Here is a 24281-nt window from a genome sequence, read left to right on the forward strand (position 1 = left end):
CCTAAGGCACGTTCATGCAGATGAGCAGGGATCCTGGGCATCTTTCTTTTGGTGTTTTTCAGAGTCAGTAGAAAGGTCTCTTTAGTGTCCTAAGTTTTCAACTGTGACCTTAATTACCTACCATCTGTAAGCTGTTAGTGTCGTTCCACAGGTGCATGTTCATTCATTGTTTATGGTTCATTGAACAAGCATTGGAAACAGTTTATAAACCCTTTACAATGAAGATCTGTGAAGTTATTTCTATTTTTGCAAATTATCTTTGAAAGACAGGGTCCTGAAAATGGGACGTTAATCTTTTTGCTGAGTTTATATGTAGATATGCCCCACTCATTGGTTGGCTTTACATGAAACAAAACAGTGTAAGTGACAGGATATAGCGTGTGTGTAACGGTTTTCTTGAGTCGAAGGAGAGGCGGACCAAATCAAATCAAATCAAATCAAATTTTATTTGTCACATACACATGGTTAGCAGATGTTAATGCGAGTGTAGCGAAATGCTTGTGCTTCTAGTTCCGACAATGCAGTAATAACAAGTAATCTAACTAACAATTCCAAAACTACTGTCTTGTACACAGTGTAAGGGGATAAAGAATATGTACATAAGGATATATGAATGAGTGATGGTACAGAGCAGCATAGGCAAGATACAGTAGATGGTATCGGGTACAGTATGTACAAATGAGATGAGTATGTAAACAAAGTGGCATAGTATAGTATAAAGTGGCTAGTGATACATGTATTACATAAGGATACCGTCGATGATATAGAGTACAGTATATACGTATGCATATGAGATGAATAATGTAGGGTAAGTAACATTTATATAAGGTAGCATTGTTTAAAGTGGCTAGTGATATATTTACATCATTTCCCATCAATTCCCATTATTAAAGTGGCTGGAGTTGAGTCAGTGTCAGTGTGTTGGCAGCAGCCACTCAGTGTTAGTGGTGGCTGTTTAACAGTCTGATGGCCTTGAGATAGAAGCTGTTTTTCAGTCTCTCGGTCCCAGCTTTGATGCACCTGTACTGACCTCGCCTTCTGGATGATAGCGGGGTGAACAGGCAGTGGCTCGGGTGGTTGATGTCCTTGATGATCTTTATGGCCTTCCTGTGACATCGGGTGGTGTAGGTGTCCTGGAGGGCAGGTAGTTTGCCCCCGGTGATGCGTTGTGCAGACCTCACTACCCTCTGGAGAGCCTTACGGTTGAGGGCGGTGCAGTTGCCATACCAGGCGGTGATACAGCCCGCCAGGATGCTCTCGATTGTGCATCTGTAGAAGTTTGTGAGTGCTTTTGGTGACAAGCTGAATTTCTTCAGCCTCCTGAGGTTGAAGAGGCGCTGCTGCGCCTTCTTCACGATGCTGTCTGTGTGAGTGGACCAATTCAGTTTGTCTGTGATGTGTATGCCGAGGAACTTAAAACTTGCTACCCTCTCCACTACTGTTCCATCGATGTGGATAGGGGGGTGTTCCCTCTGCTGTTTCCTGAAGTCCACAATCATCTCCTTAGTTTTGTTGACGTTGAGTGTGAGGTTGTTTTCCTGACACCACACTCCGAGGGCCCTCACCTCCTCCCTGTAGGCCGTCTCATCGTTGTTGGTAATCAAGCCTACCACTGTTGTGTCGTCCGCAAACTTGATGATTGAGTTGGAGGCGTGCGTGGCCACGCAGTCGTGGGTGAACAGGGAGTACAGGAGAGGGCTCAGAACGCAACCTTGTGGGGCCCCAGTGTTGAGGATCAGCGGGGAGGAGATGTTGTTGCCTACCCTCACCACCTGGGGGCGGCCCGTCAGGAAGTCCAGTACCCAGTTGCACAGGGCGGGGTCGAGACCCAGGGTCTTGAGCTTGATGACGAGCTTGGAGGGTACTATGGTGTTGAATGCCGAGCTGTAGTCGATGAACAGCATTCTCACATAGGTATTCCTCTTGTCCAGATGGGTTAGGGCAGTGTGCAGTGTGGTTGAGATTGCATCGTCTGTGGACCTATTTGGGCGGTAAGCAAATTGGAGTGGGTCTAGGGTGTCAGGTAGGGTGGAGGTGATATGGTCCTTGACTAGTCTCTCAAAGCACTTCATGATGACGGATGTGAGTGCTACGGGGCGGTAGTCATTTAGCTCAGTTACCTTAGCTTTCTTGGGAACAGGAACAATGGTGGCCCTCTTGAAGCATGTGGGAACAGCAGACTGGTATAGGGATTGATTGAATATGTCCGTAAACACACCGGCCAGCTGGTCTGCGCATGCTCTGAGGGCGCGGCTGGGGATGCCATCTGGGCCTGCAGCCTTGCGAGGGTTAACACGTTTAAATGTCTTACTCACCTCGGCTGCAGTGAAGGAGAGACCGCATGTTTTCGTTGCAGGCCGTGTCAGTGGCACTGTATTGTCCTCAAAGCGGGCAAAAAAGTTATTTAGTCTGCCTGGGAGCAAGACATCCTGGTCCGTGACTGGGCTGGGTTTCTTCCTGTAGTCCGTGATTGACTGTAGACCCTGCCACATGCCTCTTGTGTCTGAGCCGTTGAATTGAGATTCTACTTTGTCTCTGTACTGGCGCTTAGCTTGTTTGATAGCCTTGCGGAGGGAATAGCTGCACTGTTTGTATTCGGTCATGTTACCAGACACCTTGCCCTGATTAAAAGCAGTGGTTCGCGCTTTCAGTTTCACACGAATGCTGCCATCAATCCACGGTTTCTGGTTAGGGAATGTTTTAATCGTTGCTATGGGAACGACATCTTCAACGCACGTTCTAATGAACTCGCACACCGAATCAGCGTATTCGTCAATGTTGTTATCTGACGCAATACGAAACATCTCCCAGTCCACGTGATGGAAGCAGTCTTGGAGTGTGGAGTCAGCTTGGTCGGACCAGCGTTGGACAGACCTCAGCGTGGGAGCCTCTTGTTTTAGTTTCTGTCTGTAGGCAGGGATCAACAAAATGGAGTCGTGGTCAGCTTTTCCGAAAGGGGGGCGGGGCAGGGCCTTATATGCGTCGCGGAAGTTAGAGTAACAATGGTCCAAGGTCTTTCCTCCCCTGGTTGCGCAATCGATATGCTGATAAAATTTGGGGAGTCTTGTTTTCAGATTAGCCTTGTTAAAATCCCCAGCTACAATGAATGCAGCCTCCGGATAAATTGTTTCCAGTTTGCAGAGAGTTAAATAAAGTTCGTTCAGAGCCATCGATGTGTCTGCTTGGGGGGGGATATATACGGCTGTGATTATAATCGAAGAGAATTCTCTTGGTAGATAATGCGGTCTACATTTGATTGTGAGGAATTCTAAATCAGGTGAACAGAAGGATTTGAGTTCCTGTATGTTTCTTTCATCGCACCATGTCACGTTAGTCATAAGGCATACGCCCCCGCCCCTCTTTTTACCAGAAAGATGTTTTTTCCTGTCTGCGCGATGCGTGGAGAAACCTGTTGGCTGCACTGCTTCGGATAGCGTCTCTCCAGTAAGCCACGTTTCCGTGAAGCAAAGAACGTTACAGTCTCTGATGTCCCTCTGGAATGCTACCCTTGCTCGGATTTCATCAACCTTGTTGTCAAGAGACTGGACATTGGCAAGAAGAATGCTAGGGAGTGGTGCGCGCTGTGCCCGTCTCCGGAGTCTGACCAGAAGACCGCCTCGTTTCCCTCTCTTTCGGAGTCGTTTTTTTGGGTCGCTGCATAGGATCCACTCCGTTGTCCTGTTTGTAAGGCAGAACACAGGATCCGCGTCGCGAAAAACATATTCTTGGTCGTACTGATGGTGAGTTGATGCTGATCTTATATTCAGTAGTTCTTCTCGACTGTATGTAATGAAACCTAAGATGACCTGGGGTACTAATGTAAGAAATAACACGTAAAAAAACAAAAAACTGCATAGTTTCCTAGGAACGCGAAGCGAGGCGGCCATCTCTGTCGGCGCCGGAAGTAGTGCAGCGTGGTTTCTATTCATGGTTGTTTAATCAAGAAACTATACATGACTAGACTAACAAAACAATAAACAGCCTTATCTGGTGCAAACACAGAAACAGGAACAATCACCCACAAAACCCAACACCAAACAGGCTACCTAAATATGGTTCCCAATCAGAGACAATGACTAACACCTGCCTCTGATTGAGAACCATATCAGGCCAAACATAGAAATAGAAATAGACAAACTAGACATGTAACATAGAATGCCCACTCAGATCACACCCTGACCAAACAAAACATAGAAACATACAAAGCAAACTATGGTCAGGGTGTGACAGTGTGTTATTGGCATCTTTGAGGGACATGGGTGTATTTGTTTCCAACTGGAATCTCTTCAATTTAATTCAAGGGGAGTTTCAATCAAAAGGATTATTATCAGATTCAGGAAATATACTTTAGTAATTAGTGTACTTTTATTATCTCTCTCTCTCTCTCTCTCTCTCTCTCTCTCTCAATTTTCCATTGCCTAAAAGGGGTGTGTTGCATTGAGAATCAAATAAATCCTAAAAAAAAGGATATGTTATCACAAGATCTGTCATCCGCCTATGATTTGGACTTAAATACCTCAAGAGGTTTTTAAGATGTTAATTGATGTGCTAATTTACTTCCATCAAATTGAATAATAGCATAAAGTGACTCTTATTAGACTGTGCATATTAAAGTTAGCTTCATAATTACAGTGATTATTTAACATGAATGTGAATAATGTATTGTTTTGTTCTATAAACAGTAAGTGTGTTTCCATGCGTAGGCACTTCTTGCCCAGAGACATTAACAACATCAGTGAAGAGACCTATAGTATATAGAAAAGGTAGAAAAAGTTTTCTTTCAACATCTCTCCATGGGAATATGGAGGTGTTCTCTAAGTTATTTTGTAAGTTGTTTATCTTCCTGATTTTTTTTGTTCCTTGAACTATTATTTCTGTTTGCTTACTTTAATTTCCTCTCTTTTACTCCACTATGAGTCATAGCACATAGTCTCTGCCGATTCTGAAAGGCCAATGCTTTTCTACAACGTGCATTTTCCCTAAACACAGAGATGGCATTGATGGTAGAGGATGTTGGTGCTGCCTCCTTGGAACTGAACTGTTGTGTCTCACCTCCACCTTGTTTCTCAGAATATCTCTGATGAACAAGAAGAGGAGAAGAGAGGAAGGAAGTCACAATTAAACTATTGATTCAGCGAAAGAAATGCAAAAAACAGAGAGATGGAAAAGGGATTTGAAATATTTAATTTACTGTGGACCAGTTTCACGTTGAAAATAGGACGTGCTTGTGCATCAGATGTGATTGTCAAACCCCCTTCATGAACCTTGATTCATGAATGTATTCCCATGGTACTTTGTCATTCAATTCTCATAATGATTCTACTGTATTAAACATGCTTCAGCTGTTTTCCACAGCACTTCACCATTTTTTCATAATCGCCTACTTTACATTGACACTTCACATTGTCTTCCTCTGTCTCAGTCTCCTGATTTGTTACATACCAGCTCTTCCTTTCCTCTGTGTCAGAGAGGGATAGGACTGCCAGACTGAACATAAAACTGCCCAATCAATTGACTTTCAATATTCTCCAGTAAACATTTGTTTAAGTTAACCTACATCTCTTTTTGAGACATTGTGTCCCATTCTCTGTTCATACGTTGACATGTTCATTGTCAGTAGTTTGTTGTGTGTTCGGTGTGTGTGTGTGTGTGTGTGTGTGGGTGAGTGATCTATGATGGCACTAACAAGAGGATAACTCAACATCTGTGAGAAACATCAAAGATTGGAGAAATTCATCTCTGTACCTTCACTTGTATGGGAACTGATTGGACTTTTCTATATGATGGAATTGCTGATTTGACTGAGAGGTTTGATGATATACTTGAAGAACCACCGTGGTCTCATACTTCACTTATTTAGTTGCCAAGGTGGTGTGGTGCTAGAGGAGACTAGGGAGCCGCACGTGGCTTTGAAGCCATTTTTAGAAGCTCTTTTAAACGGAATCGTGTCTCCTGTTTCCACACTGGGAACTTCTGAAGGGCTGAGTAGGAGTTCCTTCCTCTTGCTTTTTAAAAATCACATTTACTTGTGTGCCCTCTAAAATGCTCAGATTGTCACTTTACACTATTAATCTCAAAGTCACTAATTTCACAAGTCCTGTGCAGTGATGTTTTATCTAACCGGGCAAGTCAGATAAGAACAAATTCTTATTTACAATCACAGCCTACCGGGGAAAAGTGGGTTAATTGCCTTGTTCAGGGGAGGAACAACATATATTTGTTTTACCTTGTCAGCTCGGGGATTTGATTCAGCAACCTTTCGGGTTCCTCGCCCAACGCTCTAACCACTGGGCTACCTGCCACCCCTTGAGTTCTTCTCAAATGGAAAGAGGTGATAACTTATACAGATTTAATGCAAGCAGTACACCAAAAATGTATGAAATGCGATCACGTACAGCAGTATTTTCCAAAACTCATTTTAAATTAAATTTTGTTCTGTCAGTTAGAAACCTATGTACACTTGGAGAGCTGTTTAGCCGACTGAAACCGAGTCCTACACTCTCTTTCATATTGGGAGATGCTACAGTTTATCTATTGTACATGTAATTACTGTTGCATCATCGGACACTTGACCAATGGCAGTGGAGCCCGTCCAGCTTTTTTCCATTTGAGAAGAACTCAAGAACATGATTGCAGTGGCCATAATTAACATTAACAGCAGATCTCGCACCATAACGTCTTGAGCGCCCACTCAAGAGTCAGTGAGCTTTGTAATTAGCGAGCACTTACAAGGCTGCATGGCATTTTATGTACTCCAGCTTAACACACTCAAACATTATTATTGGGTACTTGATGTTATGACGAAGGACTTGTTAAAGAGGCAGAGATTTTGTAGAGAAAGTTAACTTGCAGTTCCCAAAACAAATGTAAAACTGGCACACTTCCATATTAGGACAGCCTCAGACAATGCATCAAGATCAACTGTTGTCTTTCCAAGTGTGTGGTTTTTGCATGTGATTTGGATTCCAAGTTGTTCCTAACCAACTTGAAGAAGACACACTGCTGTGCACAGGGCTTCTACTTTTCAAATCAAATCAAATCAAAAATGAATCTGTCACGTCCACAGGATAAAGCAGCTGTAAATGCTATTGTGAAATGCTTACTGGCCTTTAAGTCCAGCGTTACCAAATGACTGCTGTTAAACCCTAACCGGGTTGACTTTAAGTCAAGTGTTACAGAAAGTGAATCTACATCCTAGTTGACTGTTATTCATCTGGTTGTATACTTGGGCAGCCTTTAGTAATGGACGTGTATTGTGTTGTTCCTCACTTCTCCAGACAGTGAGAGGGGAATAACGCGTTGAGCTCAAGAGCCCAGCTCTTGAAGGATGAGGGAGTGAGTCTTGTTGTTGCAGCTGATCGTATGATTTGATTGGTTTTTAAATCAAGGCTGCTTATTGATTGCTTCTAATTAATGAAATGTAACACAGGGGGTCTATAGACAATTGCCTAAGAATTATAACAGCCTCTAGTTCATTATAATGAAATATGTCAGATGGTCGTAATGAAGGGTGGAAGTGTTGTACATTTAGGTCTATATCTCAATGTACATTCATCCATTCTTCTCTTTTGACATTCATTTGGTTGCAGGGACCTGGGCGGCCACTTGCTTTATGCACAGTAATTGCGGGACACATTTTACAAGAAGTCAATTTCAGTTCGCATGAAGAATGGCAGTGTGTGATGGTGGAGGGGTTTTTTGTAATAAAGAGACAAGAGATTGTGAAACGGAGAGTGTGTGGAGCTCAGAGGCAGCCAGGCATAGAAAAATGAAATATAAATGAGAAAATAATGGAGCTTTTGTTTCTTAGTATCACTGCGAACTTTTGCATCACAGTCAAAAGACGTTAAGTCACTCTAAAGAACACTTGTAAATTAAACAGAACACATTTGTAGACAAAAGGGTATCATTATTGATGACAACAGGCATTCTAAGACTGGGAGTCTAGTTCCCATTTGAGGAAACAAGCTGTTCTGCTATGCTCGAGCTACGGATAGGCTAACGCTTGTGTACATTTTAATAGATTTCTCTCATCATGAAATCAACACACTTCCCTGCCAGTCTGCAAGTGGCCTATAAATGTCTATTACGCTTCATGATAAATCCCTGGATTCTGAATGAATATCGAAAAATTCATTATGTCACAATTAAGTTAATTGCATTTGTACAAGGCTAAATGACTAATGGAGTTAAATGCCCAGCATTTTTTTTTTATGGTTCGCAAAGCCACTGTAAATTGACTAGACCCAATTGGGATAAATGACCCTATAAAACTGTGATCCAGGACTGAACTAGAGAGACAGGCTCCAATCTTTTTCTGCTGAACCTAGTCTTTGGTCATTGATGGTTAGATGAACTAGTTCACATTCTACAGTGCGTCCACTCTACAACATTATTCTGTCTATAGAGGGAAACCAGCAGGACAGATGTGAGTGGATTTCTATCTTTTAGAAGAGTATCCATCCCAGGTGACTTATATGGACACTACATGGACTCTATAGTTTAATCAAGGGACATTTTGTAAAGAAAATATTGAGATAGGGGACTTTTAGTCGAATCCATGCCGAGGCCCCACCAATTCTCTTGACATCATCGTACGCAATTGTCTATTATTCATACTTTTGATCACAGTTGAAAGAAAGTATGCTTTTGTAAGTAGTGGCTTCTCGAAAGTCATTATATACCTGACAGAAAACTCGCTCAGTTCAGGTTTCCTTATGTAGCTCCTGTACCTTTTCGACCTGTTCAGGTCTTCTTATGTAGCTCCTGTACCTTTTCGACCTGTTCAGGTCTTCTTATGTAGCTCCTGTACCTTTTCGACCTTAAAAGTATTTTGTAAGTAGTGGCTTCTCGAAAGTCATTATAGACTTGACAGAAAACTCGCTCAGTTCAGGTTTCCTTATGTAACTCCTGTACCTTTTCGACCTGTTCAGGTCTTCTTATGTAGCTCCTGTACCTTTTCGACCTTAAAAGTCTTTTATAAGTAGTGGCTTCTCGAAAGTCATTATATACTTGACAGAAAGCTCGCTCAGTTCAGGTTTCCTTATGTAGCTCCTGTACCTTTTCGACCTGTTCAGGTCTTCTTATGTAGCTCCTGTACCTTTTCGACCTTAAAAGTATTTTATAAGTAGTGGCTTCTCGAAAGTCATTATATACTTGACAGAAAACTCGCTCAGTTCAGGTTTCCTTATGTAGCTCCTGTACCTTTTCCACCTTAAAAGTCTCTTGTGAAGCCGACATATTTCAACCTCTGAAGGTGTTTCTTTCATGGACTGGTTTGAAAGAGGCTCTGCTGCTCTGCTCAAGCCTGTCACCAGCACACTTTCCCGGAAATAAGTCCATTTGGCCTTCGATGAAGATTAAATAAATTATACCCTCTAAAATCAATGCCCAGTCCATGATGTCGGCTTTGGGCTGAGTGTTTGCTGTGGTGCCAGAATACAGCCACCAGAGCCAGAATGTGGGCATGTTCAACCTGAAGCTGTATCCCTTTTCTTTTGATTTCTCTGTGTTTTCACTTCATTTGAGAGTCTCCTATTGAAAGGTTTGTTGTGTGTATAAAGACACCAGACAGTTCATTATGTCTCATCAGCATGTCGAGAAAACTTAGGCTTTTCTTAAATGATGATGTAGAGTTCTTTGCCAGTTCAATGTCATTTTTGAGTAAAAATGTGTTGCAGTCAGTTGTCAATTTGTCAAAGAGTATAAACATTCTGTTTCATACTGTTTCTTTTCACTGAATATCGAAGTAACTGTATTTCATTGATTCTTTTCATAAAGCTTTGTCCCCATTCTAAATGTACAGAATGGGGGGGGGGAGAAGGTTTTCCTTCATATTAGCCAATCTTTTGTGGTGATATTGGTATGTTTTTGCTGCTCCCATGTGTGATTAACTACTTATCGATGTAGCTATCAAACATTTATAGTCGTCCATGGATGACGACGATACTGCATTTACACACAAAATATACTTTTGAGTGCACCGTACTGAAAGGAATGCCAGAGGCTGTCTGACTAGTTATATTTGAGTGTCTGCGAAGACTAAATTCGTATAAAAATATATCTCCTCGAACATTTGTTGGGATGGCACACTCTTAGAGACCCAGAATGCATTGCTGACCACTTTTCAAATGTCTTTTCAGCTTTGTTCCTGGTTTTTAGGTGTATTTTTGTTTTTTCTGTTTTCTTAGATGGAAGTGATACCAGAGCCGGATCCAGACGATGAAGGGACTAAAATAAGTGTAAGTTACTGCATGTACAGAATGTGTATGGTGTCCATATTAAGACATCAAATTAAATAACATGTTTTTACATGAGCAGATGTCACAACGTGCTTAAACAGAAACCCAGTCTAAAACGGCAAACAGCAAGCACTGCAGATGTAGAATATGGACACCATAAGTATGTGACTCCATAAGTATGGACATATAAAACCATCACTGTGGGTTACTGTTGTGTCATTACATGGTTCTCTGTACTGCACCACTAGTCATGTGGCTTTGTGATGTAGGTTGCTCCTGCATTGTTCGTTGAACATCTCTATATCTCCCTACAGACAGTGAAGGTACAGGGAAACGACATCTCCCACAAACTGCAGATCTCCCGGGTGGGAAAGAGTGACGAGGGCCTGTACGAGTGCAGAGTCACCAATGCTAACTACGGAGAGCTGCTAGAGTACAAGGTCCAGGCCTACCTGAAGGTGAACAGCACCCGGCCCCGCATCAGGCTGGCCAAGAAGACATCCCCCTTGTCCCACCTGACAGCAGATAAGAAGCCACGCAAGACAGGCGCCACAGCAGCACAAGACAGCATGAGCCCCGACCTGAGGGTTCGCTCTACCTCCAGCTCTCAGACATCATCAGCCAAGACAATCAAACAGAGTTCAGGTGAGACAATCAAACAGAGTTCAGGTGAGACAATCAAACAGAGTTCAGGTGAGACAGTCAAACAGAGTTCAGGTGAGACAGTCAAACAGAGTTCAGGTGAGATAGTCAAACAGAGTTCAGGTGAGATAGTCAAACAGAGTTCAGGTGAGACAATCAAACAGAGTTCAGGTGAGACAATCAAACAGAGTTCAGGTGAGACAATCAAACAGAGTTCAGGTGAGACAATCAAACAGAGTTCAGGTGAGATAACGCCGCAAGAGTCTCGTCGGGTTCCGCTACGTTGGGTTCCGGTACTCGCTGTTTCATGTCAAATCAAATGAAATCAAATCAAATTTTATTTGTCACATACACATGGTTAGCAGATGTTAATGCGAGTGTAGCAAAATGCTTGTGCTTCTAGTTCCGACAATGCAGTAATAACCAACGAGTAATCTAACTAACAATTCCAAAACTAATACCTTATACACACAAGTGTAAAGGGATAAAGAATATGTACATAAATGTGAATGAGTGATGATAGAGAACGGCATAGGCAAGATGCAGTAGATGGTATCGAGTACAGTATATACATATGAGATGAGTATGTAAACAAAGTGGCATAGTTTAAAGTGGCTAATGATACATGTATTACATAAAGATGCAGTAGATGATATAGAGTACAGTATATACGTAGACATATGAGATGAATAATGTAGGGTATGTAAACATTATATTAAGTAGCATTGTTTAAAGTGGCTAGTGATATATTTTACATCAATTCCCATTATTAAAGTGGCTGGAGTTGAGTCAGTGTGTTGGCAGCAGCCACTCAATGTTAGTGGTGGCTGTTTAACAGTCTGATGGCCTTGAGATAGAAGCTGTTTTTCAGTCTCTCGGTCCCAGCTTTGATGCACCTGTACTGACCTCGCCTTCTGGATGATAGCGGGGTGAACAGGCAGTGGCTCGGGTGGTTGTTGTCCTTGATGATCTTTATGGCCTTCCTGTGACATCGGGTGGTGTAGGTGTCCTGGAGGGCAGGTAGTTTACCCCCGTGATGCGTTGTGCGGACCTCACTACCTTCTGGAGAGCCTTACGGTTGTGGGCGGAGCAGTTGCCGTACCAGGCGGTGATACAGCCCGACAGGATGCTCTCGATTGTGCATCTGTAGAAGTTTGTGAGTGCTTTTGGTGACAAACCAAATTTCTTCAGCCTCCTGAGGTTGAAGAGGCGCTGCTGCGCCTTCTTCACGATGCTGTCTGTGTGGGTGGACCAATTCAGTTTGTCTGTGATGTGTACGCTGAGGAACTTAAAACTTACTACCCTCTCCACTGCTGTTCCATCGATGTGGATAGGGTGGTGTTCCCTCTGCTGTTTCCTGAAGTCCACAATCATCTCTCTTAGTTTTGTTGACGTTGAGTGTGAGGTTATTTTCCTGACACCACACTCCGAGGGCCCTCACCTCCTCCCTGTAGGCCGTCTCGTCGTTGTTGGTAATCAAGCCTACCACTGTTGTGTCGTCCGCAAACTCGATGATTGAGTTGGAGGCGTGCGTGGCCACGCAGTCGTGGGTGAACAGGGAGTACAGGAGAGGGCTCAGAACGCACCCTTGTGGGGCCCCAGTGTTGAGGATCAGCGGGGTGGAGATGTTGTTACCTACCCTCATGGAATTTCAGTGGACTTGATCATTAGCCAATCCATCTATCTATTTTGTATTTTTTTTTCTTATTTTCTGCCTGTATGTCAGTCTGTCTGTTTGTCTACCTGTACCTGTAAACCATGGCAATTGTTAGCCGGGTAGGAATTCAGTGCATAGTCTTGTCTGCATTACGTGCCTGTGCAGAGAAGGCTAATGTGTCAGGTCTAGTTACCTCACAGTTTGCATACATTTGTTTTGGCATTGTTGGTTATTCAAAGCTCTTGGATCACTTAATTAAAATACAATGAATGTCCCAGAAGTGAGATGTACCAAAAGGCCTTCACAACTTTGTTTAAACTATGTGGCAAGTCGCCAACCCGTTGTGGGAAAAGAACTATGCTGAACAAAAATATAAACGCAACATGCAACAATTTCAAATATTTGACTGAGTTGCATTTCATAGAAGGAAATCAGACAATTGAAATCAATCAATTAGGCCCTAATCTATGGATTTAACATGACTGGGCAGAGGGGCAGCCATGGGTGGGCCTGGGAGGGCATAGACCCACCCACTAAGGAGATAGGCCCAGCCAATCAGAGTGAGTTTTTCCCCTCAAAAGGGCTTTATTACAGACAGACATACTGGATGTGGAGGTCCTGGGCTGGCGTGGTTGCACATGGACCGTGGTTGTGAGGCCAGTAGGATGTTCTGCCATATTCTCTAAAATTACATTGGAGGCAGTTTGTGGTAAAGAAATGAACATTCAATTCTTTGGCAACCGCTCTGGTGGATATTCCTGCAGTCAGCATTCCAATTGCACTCTCCATCAACTTGAGACATCTGTGGCATTGTGTGACAATAATGCACATTTTAGAGTGGAGTATTCTTGTCCCCAGCACAAGGAGAAAAGGTCATTAGCAGGGATTTAAACACATTTGAGAGAAGCTTTTTGTGCATATGGACAATTTCTGGGATCTTTTATTTCAGCTCATTAAAAACGGGACCAGCAAGCGTTTATATTTTGGGTCAGTATACTTTCATAAGATCGAATACCCCTGTGTCCTGTCCGACATGGCTGAGTGTTGAACAATACTGAAAACTGGGAACATTTGTGAAATGGGTGAATGACACCTAGATGCAGTGCCATCTGGTATCACCAAATCCCAGCAGGGATTTACTAGACAAATCAGACTGTTATTGCATTTTTTTCAGTAGGCCACATCCACAGCTAGCGCCATCGTGTAGGCAGATAGATGGCGTAAGGCCAGCTCTCTCCTAATCTCAGTTAACCCAGAATTTTAATCTCTGGGAATTTGATCAGTTTTGTGATTAACTTCTAGGTCTATACTTTTTAAGAAATTTAGATTTCTATCGGTTTGCAAAGTCTCCACCCTCGCAAAAGGAACCCCCCCCCCCCCCCCCCAAAAGACAGTTAAAACACTACCTCCTCCCAGTCCCGATAGGTCCATATAATCAGTGATTCTCCGCCCTACATGCAGAATCTGCCCATGGGAGATTAGCTCTATCCCTATGGTAGCAGCATAAGGCCAGGGTGATACACCCTCCCTCAGTGGGGAGGTCACTCTGCCCTGCATTCCATTAGACTAAATATTGATTAAACTAGAGACTCAGTTAGACTGTAATGATTGCTAGTAGACCAGGTGACTTTACTCTGTGCAACTTAAAGCCATTTAAGTCCTGTTATTGTAAAATTAAGAGTCCTATGGTGTCGTATTATACTTGTGCTCACTCCCGGTTTTAGCCTTATTTATTAAATCAAGAGTTTGGTTGTGACAATTCATGTTTTTTTTTTTTAAGCCTTTCATGTGATGCACTTTTTTTATTGTTTATCTAAGAATGACATTTAGGCTTTATTCCGTGGCGTGAGTATGTTTTCAGGTGGGGCTAGCGTGGATGGTGTGGAGATATTCACTGCACATCATCAGTGCAGTCTGCATCGGCAGTGCAGCGTAGCCCACCCTCCCAGGCTGTGAGCTGATTAATGATTCTCCATGCGGAGGATGTTTTGGCCTAGCTCCTCTGTGGCACTCCTGTCCACTTGATCACCCCGGGCCAAATTAAATCTGGCAGGGAAGAACAGCGGGTCACAGGCCTCCGTCTTTTTCCTCCTCCTGATATTGAGCTGAACCAAAATGTCCCCTGACAATTCTCCTCTTAGAACATTGCTGTGCTTGGTCTGACAGACAAAATCCAGTAAATGTCATCATGATTTAGGGAATATTTCATTTTACTTTTCCTGAACGCTGCCTTGTTTCGGGAGGATTACATTCTTGCTATTTTCCCTCCCGGACACTTTTTTCAGTCTCGGCAGGTACAAGAACAAGTTCATCTTGTTTCTTTTTATGCCTTTCGGACCTTGGATCCAGTTTTAGTTTGTGTGTTCCAGGGTGATTTAACAGAATAAAAGCTTAATATACACTAGAGTATGTACCATTGCCATTCAGAATATCTTCCCATCTCTCCCTTCTGTACTATAAGTTCTGCATCATTATCCTTAGTACAGAAATGCCTCGATGCCTTTTTTTTCTGTGCTCTAAGCGCTTTGCTCTTATCAATTCAAGGACAATGTCCCCGAAGACACAAATTAACCAAATTTGCATAAGACTGCCACGCTATTTAACATCACACAGTTGTCAGACAGTGTGGGTTGCTCAAAATGCAGTGGAAACTGACTTCAGAACAGACAGCAGCTTGACAAATTCAGCCAGTGGTAGTTGTCCATGCAAATCCTTTCACGTTAGTTCAAAGACCGTTTGTACTTCCTGTACTTTAGGGTAAAGATTCTATCCAATTTTTTTGTTGTTGTGGGTGTTTGGTGTAGTGAGTGTTCATTTGAATAGATTTAAATGAATTTACTCACATTTGGAAGCTAGTGGCCTTATCCAGCCTTCATATTTCATTTCAGAAGCAGATCATTCCGTATGTGCATAATGTATATAATGTTTCAGACTAGTGTCGTAATAGCTTTTGCATACATTGTTAAAGATAACAACTGTGCAGATATTTTGCGTGAAATTAATGCATATTCTATATAACAACGGATGACTACCAACCTCACACCCAATGTACAGCTTTATAGGTACAAAATACATACGTTACAACAATAAGTGTTTTTGTCAGTGAAAAACAAAATGAATGCAAGATAAGCGCTGTATATGTGTTGACCATATTCCTTCTTTCACAGGCACGAGGATAGCTACAAGCTTTGGACTTGCCATCCTGATTCTTGCCTGTGGCTTCATGAGGGATACCTTGCTATAGTTTCAAGGACTGACTTTTCCTCCGAGTATCACTCCCTCTTCTCGAAACGAAGGAGAAAATGGCCTGTTATTACCACCAAGCGGACGACACAGTTGGCCCTAATTTTCCACTACTCTGCACCCAATGCATTCTTATTACTCATTGTACACAAGGGGCACCTTCTCAAAGGCCACCAGCGGGATTACCTGTTGTGCCGACGTTTCTTCAATGCACCCAACGATCGAAAAACAAAATGGAAACTGACATTGGCTCCTTGGAATATCTTTCACAGACCTTTATTTTGGGTTTCCTGCAGTGAATCTATTGTGTCAATGCTTAAAGTAAAAAAAATACAATTAAAAAAATCTATATTTGTGTATATATAATATCAGTATATATAATTGTTTTATTTCAAACACCTGGAACTGTTGTATAGCTAACATTCGCTATGTTTTCACTATTATGAAACTACATCGTGCAAGGCTATTCATAGTCCTCTTAGAACAAAAGAGTTAGTCAAATACAGCAACATGATGTAGAGGCCTAGTCGGATTGCTAAATGAAGGCAACTCGACGATGAATTATTTTATCGTCCATAATGTGTGTAACTTGCAAATACAGTTCTTGACCGTTGTTATTACAGATCACTTCTCATTAATGCTCACCTTCTTTACTTTTTACATGGTATTTCTTCTGTTTACAATTATACTTATTTTCCTTCCCTTATCATTTCCTATTATGATTCATGAACATGTCAATGTTCATAATGTGACCGTGCCAGCAGACCATTCATTTAAATTGGCCTGCACTAATATTGTACAAAGCCATTAATAGTCATGCTTCACGTACAGTACAGCTCTCCTATTTAAATGTTCTACCATCACTGAAAACAAAGGACTGAGTATCAAGGTACTGCTGTAGCCTACTGTTCAGGGACACTATCTTTATGTAAAGAATCTTACATTAGCCAAGACGCCATCTTATACCGTTTGATGGTGCAATGATTTCCCCCAATGAGACAAGACGATACGTTTCTTCTCTGTAACACAAACGTAAGGACGTAGAAAGACTGTATGGGTCTTGTGATTAAGGAAACGGTTTTAAATCGCTCTCGCTCTTATCCCTTCACCATGTTCATTGACACAACGCTTTGACAATCCGACCTCTTGGTTCAGAACACGTTAGCAGACGACATGGATTTTACCGTTATACAAAACTGTTAATAGAAATGGGAGCTTTCTAAGTATCTCTGCATTGTTCCATAGACATTCACCACTTTGAATAATTTCCATTAACTAAATGGATGCATCGATGTTATGTCGCATTGTTGTTACGTAAAGTGACCTATGGACATATTCCCCCATAAATACAGATACTGGATCTTAATTTGAGCCAGTTTGCTACAGCAGGAAAATAATCTTTCAGCAGCAGGAAATTATAATTATTATGTGGTTTATGGTTAATGGACATTTTTAAAGTGTAAAATATACATTTCTGAATCTTTTTAAAACCTCAATTACACTACAAGTAGTAAGTTCCCCTGCTACAGGGTGATCATATTAAGATCATACATCTGTACTGGTTTAATGGGTGGAACTGTTCATTGATGCGGTAGCAATGCTTCAGATCTGCCATTCAGTTTAGTTGAAGAGGGTAGCCAAAGACTGAAGAGAGTCTCCATTGTAAAAATGTATCATGCAACCAAAGACATTGGCTATGGCCATACAATATGGCGTTCACCAACATTGGTCTCTTTGCTCATACTGTATCCTAGTGCTCTCACATATTGTTCCAATTTATTTCCAATCTGGGCTTACCCAGATTCACAACACAACATCTGTCCATTTCTTCAAATCCTGTTTAAAACAATGACTTACTGAGATGGAAAAATTCTAGGTATTGGAAGTACCTACAAATTCCAGGGGCCACGAGGAAGCACCATTTTGCTGAAAGTCTCAATAGGCTTTTCCCACAGTTAACATAGTCCCCCGTCTGCTGTACACAGCACTGCTGAGATCAGCGAGAGGATCTAAACTAGGGTTTCCCAAACTGGGTGCACATTTGGATTTTTGTCCCTAGCAATACACAGCTGATTTGAATAATCAACTAATCATCCAGCTTTGATAATTGGAATAATTATTAATAATAATATAATTGTAGTACTGGGGGAGGGGGGGGGGACAAGTTTGGGAAGGACTGATCTAAACCTGTTGATTCAGCAATTGGAGTTAGCTGACAGAGCATACCGCAGGATCCACCTAGAGACATATCCTGATCATCAAGTATTGTCAGGGTACAAGATGTGTGGGCGATGTATTTCATCTGCACTGTCCCAGTGGCGCCAGGATGACAAAACTCAGTCTAGCAAGGCTGTGTCATGCCACTCAACCTCAAATCGATACAATGGCTAAAGTCCATTGAGTAAAGTAACATCATAAGTATTTAAATTAATGCTAAATGTTCCGTTTTGAAAAAGAAGGGTTGACATCTGCTAGTAGAATGTTTATACCGTACAAGTTCTCTAGCCGGGGACTGGTGAAATGGATAGCATATTTGTGTGCACAGTGACGCTCCAGAACTTTTGTATAATTTCAGCCAGTCGTTTTTGAAAGTAGTGTTCACGAGCCAAAACGGGTCCCCGAAAACTGTGCACAGTTGTGTACTATGTCATCCATTTCGTATGATGTTACGTTGTGCAAAAATATTTAATTTTGTTTTGCAATTCAGATGAATATGTTATGAATTTGTGAGTGCTTAAGATCCCGAACTGCATCTTTAAATGAATGCCTTCAGTTTGTCAAATCCCTGTATAAAATTTAAATTGAAAAAATCTGTAAAACTTGTAAAGTAAACAATCAGCATGTTTTTTAATCAAAATGTCTAAAAGCAGAGACAAGTGATGTTCTGTATTTGTAACAATGTTGTCATTTATTCATTTGCTAACAACAGGAAATGGAATTACGCAATTCTTTAAAAAAAACTTTATTGACAGTTGGATTCACCATCAGTTACGGAGGACCTCTTCCAATGACAACGAACCTGTTGCACGGCCTACAATACTTCAACCCACTGGATTTTGTCAACAAGAAATGGAACCATTTCAAAGTATTATGGGTCAAGCAAAGTGAATATATTTCATTTGAAGGATTGACAACAGTCATTTATTAAGGTGATTGCAAAGTCTGACAATTGTGGTGGCTTACAAGCAACAAAGTCTCAGCCATCAAATGAGAAATGGGCAATCCCACATGAAGGAATTACGCTGAGATTTTTTTTACTTTAAAATGTTTGCCAATCAAAATCCAATTGATATCAAAGTTTAAGATACCACAATGACTACTTTTAACAATTTACATTCAAAACTTGACCTTAATACATTTACTTAAAGAACAGTGGAGATGCAAATTATGGTAACTGGATGACGGTTTGTTCTGATGGTGCCATCATTTAGTAACCAAACTTAGCATCTCCACTGTTCTTCAAGTAAATGTGTTTTTGTCAAATTTCTGTGTAAATTGTTAAAAGAAGTTATTGTGCATAGAGTTGTTTTTATTTTAGTAGGCAAGTCAGTTAAGAACAAATTATACTTTTCAATGACGGCCTACCTCGGTCAAACCCTCCCCTAATTGTGCACCGCCCGATGGCACCCCCGATCACGGCCAGTTGTGATACAGCCCGGGATCGAACCAGGGTCTGTAGTGACGCTTCTAGCACCTCTGCGCCACTCTGGAGCCCACTTTGGGAGTTGTATGGTGTGTTAAACTTTGAAATCAATTGGATTTTGTTTGGCATACATTTTTTAAGTAAGAGAGTCTTGAGTCTCAGTCTCATTCCGTTACCGGGGAATTTTCCGTACAACGCAATGACAATTGAGTAGCACTATCAGTTTCTGTTTTTTTTTCTGATCCATTGTTTCAGCTCCACATAGATGTATTGTCTCCTTATCATGATTCATCTCCATGCAGTCTTGTCTGTTTGTTGAGCCGTCGAAAATGTTATGAACTGTAATTTTATTTTTGATCTGGTAGTGTGTGTGAAGCTTCTGTACTGGAACGTTGACACAGTTTGTAATTGTAATGATGATATCAGAATAATATTTAAATAAATCATTTTCACAGACTGGATTCAAACACTGCTTCCTTTGACGAGTCCATTTGTTAAGTCTGTAATATACTGTGACTTGATATGTCCTAATATAGACACCATACTGACGAGTCCATTTGTTAAGTCTGTAATATACTGTGACTTGATATGTCCTAATATAGACACCATACTGACGAGTCCATTTGTTAAGTCTGTAATATACTGTGACTTGATATGTCCTAATATAGACACCATACTGACGAGTCCATTTGTTAAGTCTGTAATATACTGTGACTTGATATGTCCTAATATAGACACCATACTGACGAGTCCATTTGTTAAGTCTGTAATATACTGTGACTTGATATGTCCTAATATAGACACCATACTGACGAGTCCATTTGTTAAGTCTGTAATATACTGTGACTTGATATGTCCTAATATAGACACCATACTGACGAGTCCATTTGTTAAGTCTGTAATATACTGTGACTTGATATGTCCTAATATAGACACCATACTGACGAGTCCATTTGTTAAGTCTGTAATATACTGTGACTTGATATGTCCTAATATAGACACCATACTGACGAGTCCATTTGTTAAGTCTGTAATATACTGTGACTTGATATGTCCTAATATAGACACCATACTTACAAAACTAGCATGGAGATGAACTTTCCTTCTGCCATTGTTTTGATATAGCATATCTGTAGTTGCTGTTTGCAAGTTTGCGTTCACTTTTCTATTGTAGGACGGTAATTGAGTTAATAGTTTGTGTTCACCCCTGTATCATAGGAAGGTAATTGAGTTAATAGTTTGTGTTCACCCCTGTATCATAGGAAGGTAATTGAGTTAATAGTTTGTGTTCACCCCTGTATCATAGGAAGGTAATTGAGTTAAAATAATAGTTATCAGAGATACTGTATGAGGGGGTGATCAAGCATAGATTCCTGGTTGCTGCTAATGACACCACCTGACTTTTTGACATGCAAATATGACAAGCCGCTATCTGAATTCTGAATAACTAAGCCGGGTTTACATTTTGAAAACTCATGTCAGGTTGTTATCAAATACTAATATCCAATTCCGTTTCTGACATTCTGAGGGATCAGGCATTAAAAACATGATAAAGAACCTGTTTATTATGTATTTAGTTAGAAAATAAAGATACTATATGTTACTTGGTGTTAAAGTTTTACTTAAATTTGAATTTGACAATGGAGGATCCATGGAACCTAGCCAGAGAAGACACAGGTATTTGTGTGATTTGTTGTTGATTGCAGAACTGGGCAAGCAGAGATGCAGTGTATCAACTTGGTATTACTGGAGGGCTTAAACCGTACGTGTTGATTTGAAGTCGGTCTCCGCCTCGGTACACTGTTTGTCGCAGGAAACGGCTCTAATCACAACTTCACTGCCGGAAAAATTAGCTTGTCACATTTCATCCAATCATTATTTTGAGTGGCGAGATAAAAAACCTCTTTTAAATTCAAATTTGAAATGTACAACTATGGATCTAATCAGGTTTGTTTAATCAGAAGATTCGGAATGGGAAAAGAAGGACATTTAGGAAGGACGGGGCCAACCATTGGGCCCACAGGTGGGAACGCCAGATGAGCAACATTGTAAAATGATGCCTGGATTGTGTTTGATAATTTGGTCAGCACCAAGTCTGTTATTTATGTGGAAATGAGTGCAACCCAGCCTCCAGCACTTTGGTTCAGACTTGCTACATCTCCATAGGGATATATGGCTGGGGAAATTATTATATGAATAAATCATAGGCAGCACATTCCCAATCCAGCCACTGGATTCCAAAGTGTATTAATCTGATAACAAATATGCTATATTACAGAGACGTGATCATTCCACATGTATTGCAGAAGCCCAAGGTTTCTGTCTGTCTGTTCCATATTAGGGTGATATAGGAACGGAATTTTCATATCTTCTCCCACTAAAAGAAGATACTCAGGGTACAAAACCTATCTTGAGGTGTGCCTGTAAATCACATTTTTACATTTCCAATTGACAACAACAAATGGATTCATGTGGAACTTGCGTGCTATACAGTATCCATGCTTTTCATTGGTCAGGATTTTGACCATTTAGGGTCCTCAATGCATTCATGTTTCTTTGCATAAATTCCTTCCAATCATGTGAAGGAGGCTACGCAATGACACTGAAATAAGTAAGTTAGTGCTAGGTCAATGGCGGTTGGTGCCATTGTTGGATGTTGGATAACTGTCATTCATATTCCAATCACCCAGCTCAGTGTAACATCAATAAATTTAGGCTACAACATGATATTCAAATTTCAAATTTTCCCTTTAACCATCAGGAGGTTGCTACCAACCTAGCCTACGAATAAACATTTACAATGTAGGTGCACAGGTTGAGAGAAATTAGAGTAATCAAGGTGACCGACTTTGACACATTCAATATCGCCTTGCACAATATTGCCTGAATCTAGCTGATCCAGGGCGTAATCATTAGTCCACCAGTTGCAAACAAGAGTTTCTATTGGACAAATTAAAGTCTGTTTATCACTCTTCTCCGCTCACCTTTTCCCTTTGCTTGTGGACTTCAGTGCACAACATATCAGCTGTCATGTGACCAGGCAAAAACACATTTCCAAGTCAAACCTTTGTATCATAACCGCTAACCGCTACACACAGCCTACATCACTGTCACCATATTAGCTAACGTCAAGTCCACATAGTTCTAGTAGCTAACGCGTTAGTAAACACGCTACAATCATGCAGTACAGTTAGCAAGAATTTAGCAGTTACACTGGCGGGCCCTAATGGCAATAGATTCATAAAACATTTACTTTGACTTGGAAGACTTCTACTTCCATAGCCAGCTAGGTAACATAGCATCGCTTTGTTTGAGCCGGGTGTTTGTGTAAGCTAAACTAGCTAGCTGCATTTGCTAGCTAAGTAAGTGAAATTGAAAAATATAGTAAATATAGCTAGCTCTTGCTGTCCCTCTCTCTCTCTCTCTCTCTCTGTCTCTCTCTCTTGCTTCACCTTCATTTTTGAAGAAATTAATTGGTTCAAAACTGTTCAACTATTGTCTTTCTCTCTCTTTGAGTCAACTACTCACTACATTGTATGCACTGCAGTGCTAGCTAGCTGTAGCTTATGCTTTCAGTACTAGATTCATTCTCTGATCCTTTGATTGGATGGACAACATGTCAGTGCTCTGATAGGTTGGAGGACGTCTTCCGGAAGTTGTCATAATTACTGTGTAAGTCTATGAAACGCAGTAAGAACCATGAGCTTTCTAGGTATTTGTATCGAAGTCAATGTACCCCAGAGGAGGACGGAAGCTAGTTGTCCTCCGGCTACACCATGGCGCTACCCTACAGAGTGCTGTTGAGGCTACTGTGACCTTTATTGCAAAATAATGATGTTTTATTAAATGATTTGGTGACATGACATAGTTTTATATAGTTTTATCTAAAAAGTGTAGTTTTATCTAAAAAATGATAATTATTTTACTTTTCACAATTACTTGTTTCTGAAATTGAATGAGGAGGATGGTCCTCCCCTTCAAATCAAATCAAATCAAATCAAATGTATTTATATAGCCCTTCGTACATGAGCTGATATCATCCTCCCTTCCTTCTCTAATGTTAGCTTGTTCGAAGCGACGTCCACTAACAACACCCCCTGTGGCATGTTGAGAGTATCAAGACGTACATGTAACCCTCCTGCCCTGCCTTTTGGCCCCATGACTTGGGGTCATGCAGGAAAAAGCCATTTAATGGCTTGTTAGAAGCTTTTGGAAGAAATGCTAAAAAGACAATCCAATGCAATTCAAGGACATTGCACTCTCCCAACTCTCTGTTCCTATCAATCTTTTTCACATGCACAGGCATGTGCACACACAGGCACACAGAGAGAGAGAGAGAGAGAGTTACATTATTTATTAGTTCTCATTAAACAATCAATTGATACTGGCATTGATGTACAGCTCTTTAATGGTACTTGCAGAAATTCTTTACTTTAATGTACTATGGTTCTTTTACCTTGCTTGATTATTTTATTCTCTAAGAGTCTCGGCAGGAGGGGGGGGGGGGGGGGGGGGGGGGGTGTTCAAATGAATCAGTCCATACTAAGCAACCCTTGGTATTTAAGAACCCTTTTCAGGGAAAGCGTCTTGTTATATCTGGCTCTCGGGCTTTACAGGGAAAATGTGTTGTCATCTCTACCACAAGGACAGTGAAAAAAAATATTTAAGCACTACAAATCATGGAACATATGGCAACCATGTAAACTTCCTTCTGTAAATAATGGGTTAGATAAACGATTAAGGACATCACACTAACTAATATGGTGTCAGGTGCAAGAGGTAGGTGGATAGGGAATTGTATTGCTGTTGTCATGCCCTGGCCATAGAGAGGCTTTTATTCTCTATTTTGGTTAGG

The 24281-nt window shown here is 41.1% G+C and overlaps 1 protein-coding gene across 1 annotated transcript in view; it reads left to right on the plus strand.

Moving 5' to 3' along the window:
* LOC110535201 (V-set and transmembrane domain-containing protein 2A) overlaps positions 1–19898 on the plus strand; it is a 39057-nt gene extending 19159 nt beyond the window's left edge. The window contains exons 3-5 of the mRNA XM_036934747.1: positions 10191–10241; positions 10556–10886; positions 15708–19898. Of these exons, the coding sequence (XP_036790642.1) occupies positions 10191–10241; positions 10556–10886; positions 15708–15784 (459 nt within the window). The 3' untranslated portion in view covers positions 15785–19898. The remainder of the gene's footprint in view (positions 1–10190; positions 10242–10555; positions 10887–15707) is intronic.
* Positions 19899–24281: the final 4383 nt, after the last annotated feature.

This window comes from Oncorhynchus mykiss, chromosome 11 (genome assembly GCF_013265735.2).
Source record: "Oncorhynchus mykiss isolate Arlee chromosome 11, USDA_OmykA_1.1, whole genome shotgun sequence".
Classification (NCBI taxonomy): domain Eukaryota; kingdom Metazoa; phylum Chordata; class Actinopteri; order Salmoniformes; family Salmonidae; genus Oncorhynchus; species Oncorhynchus mykiss.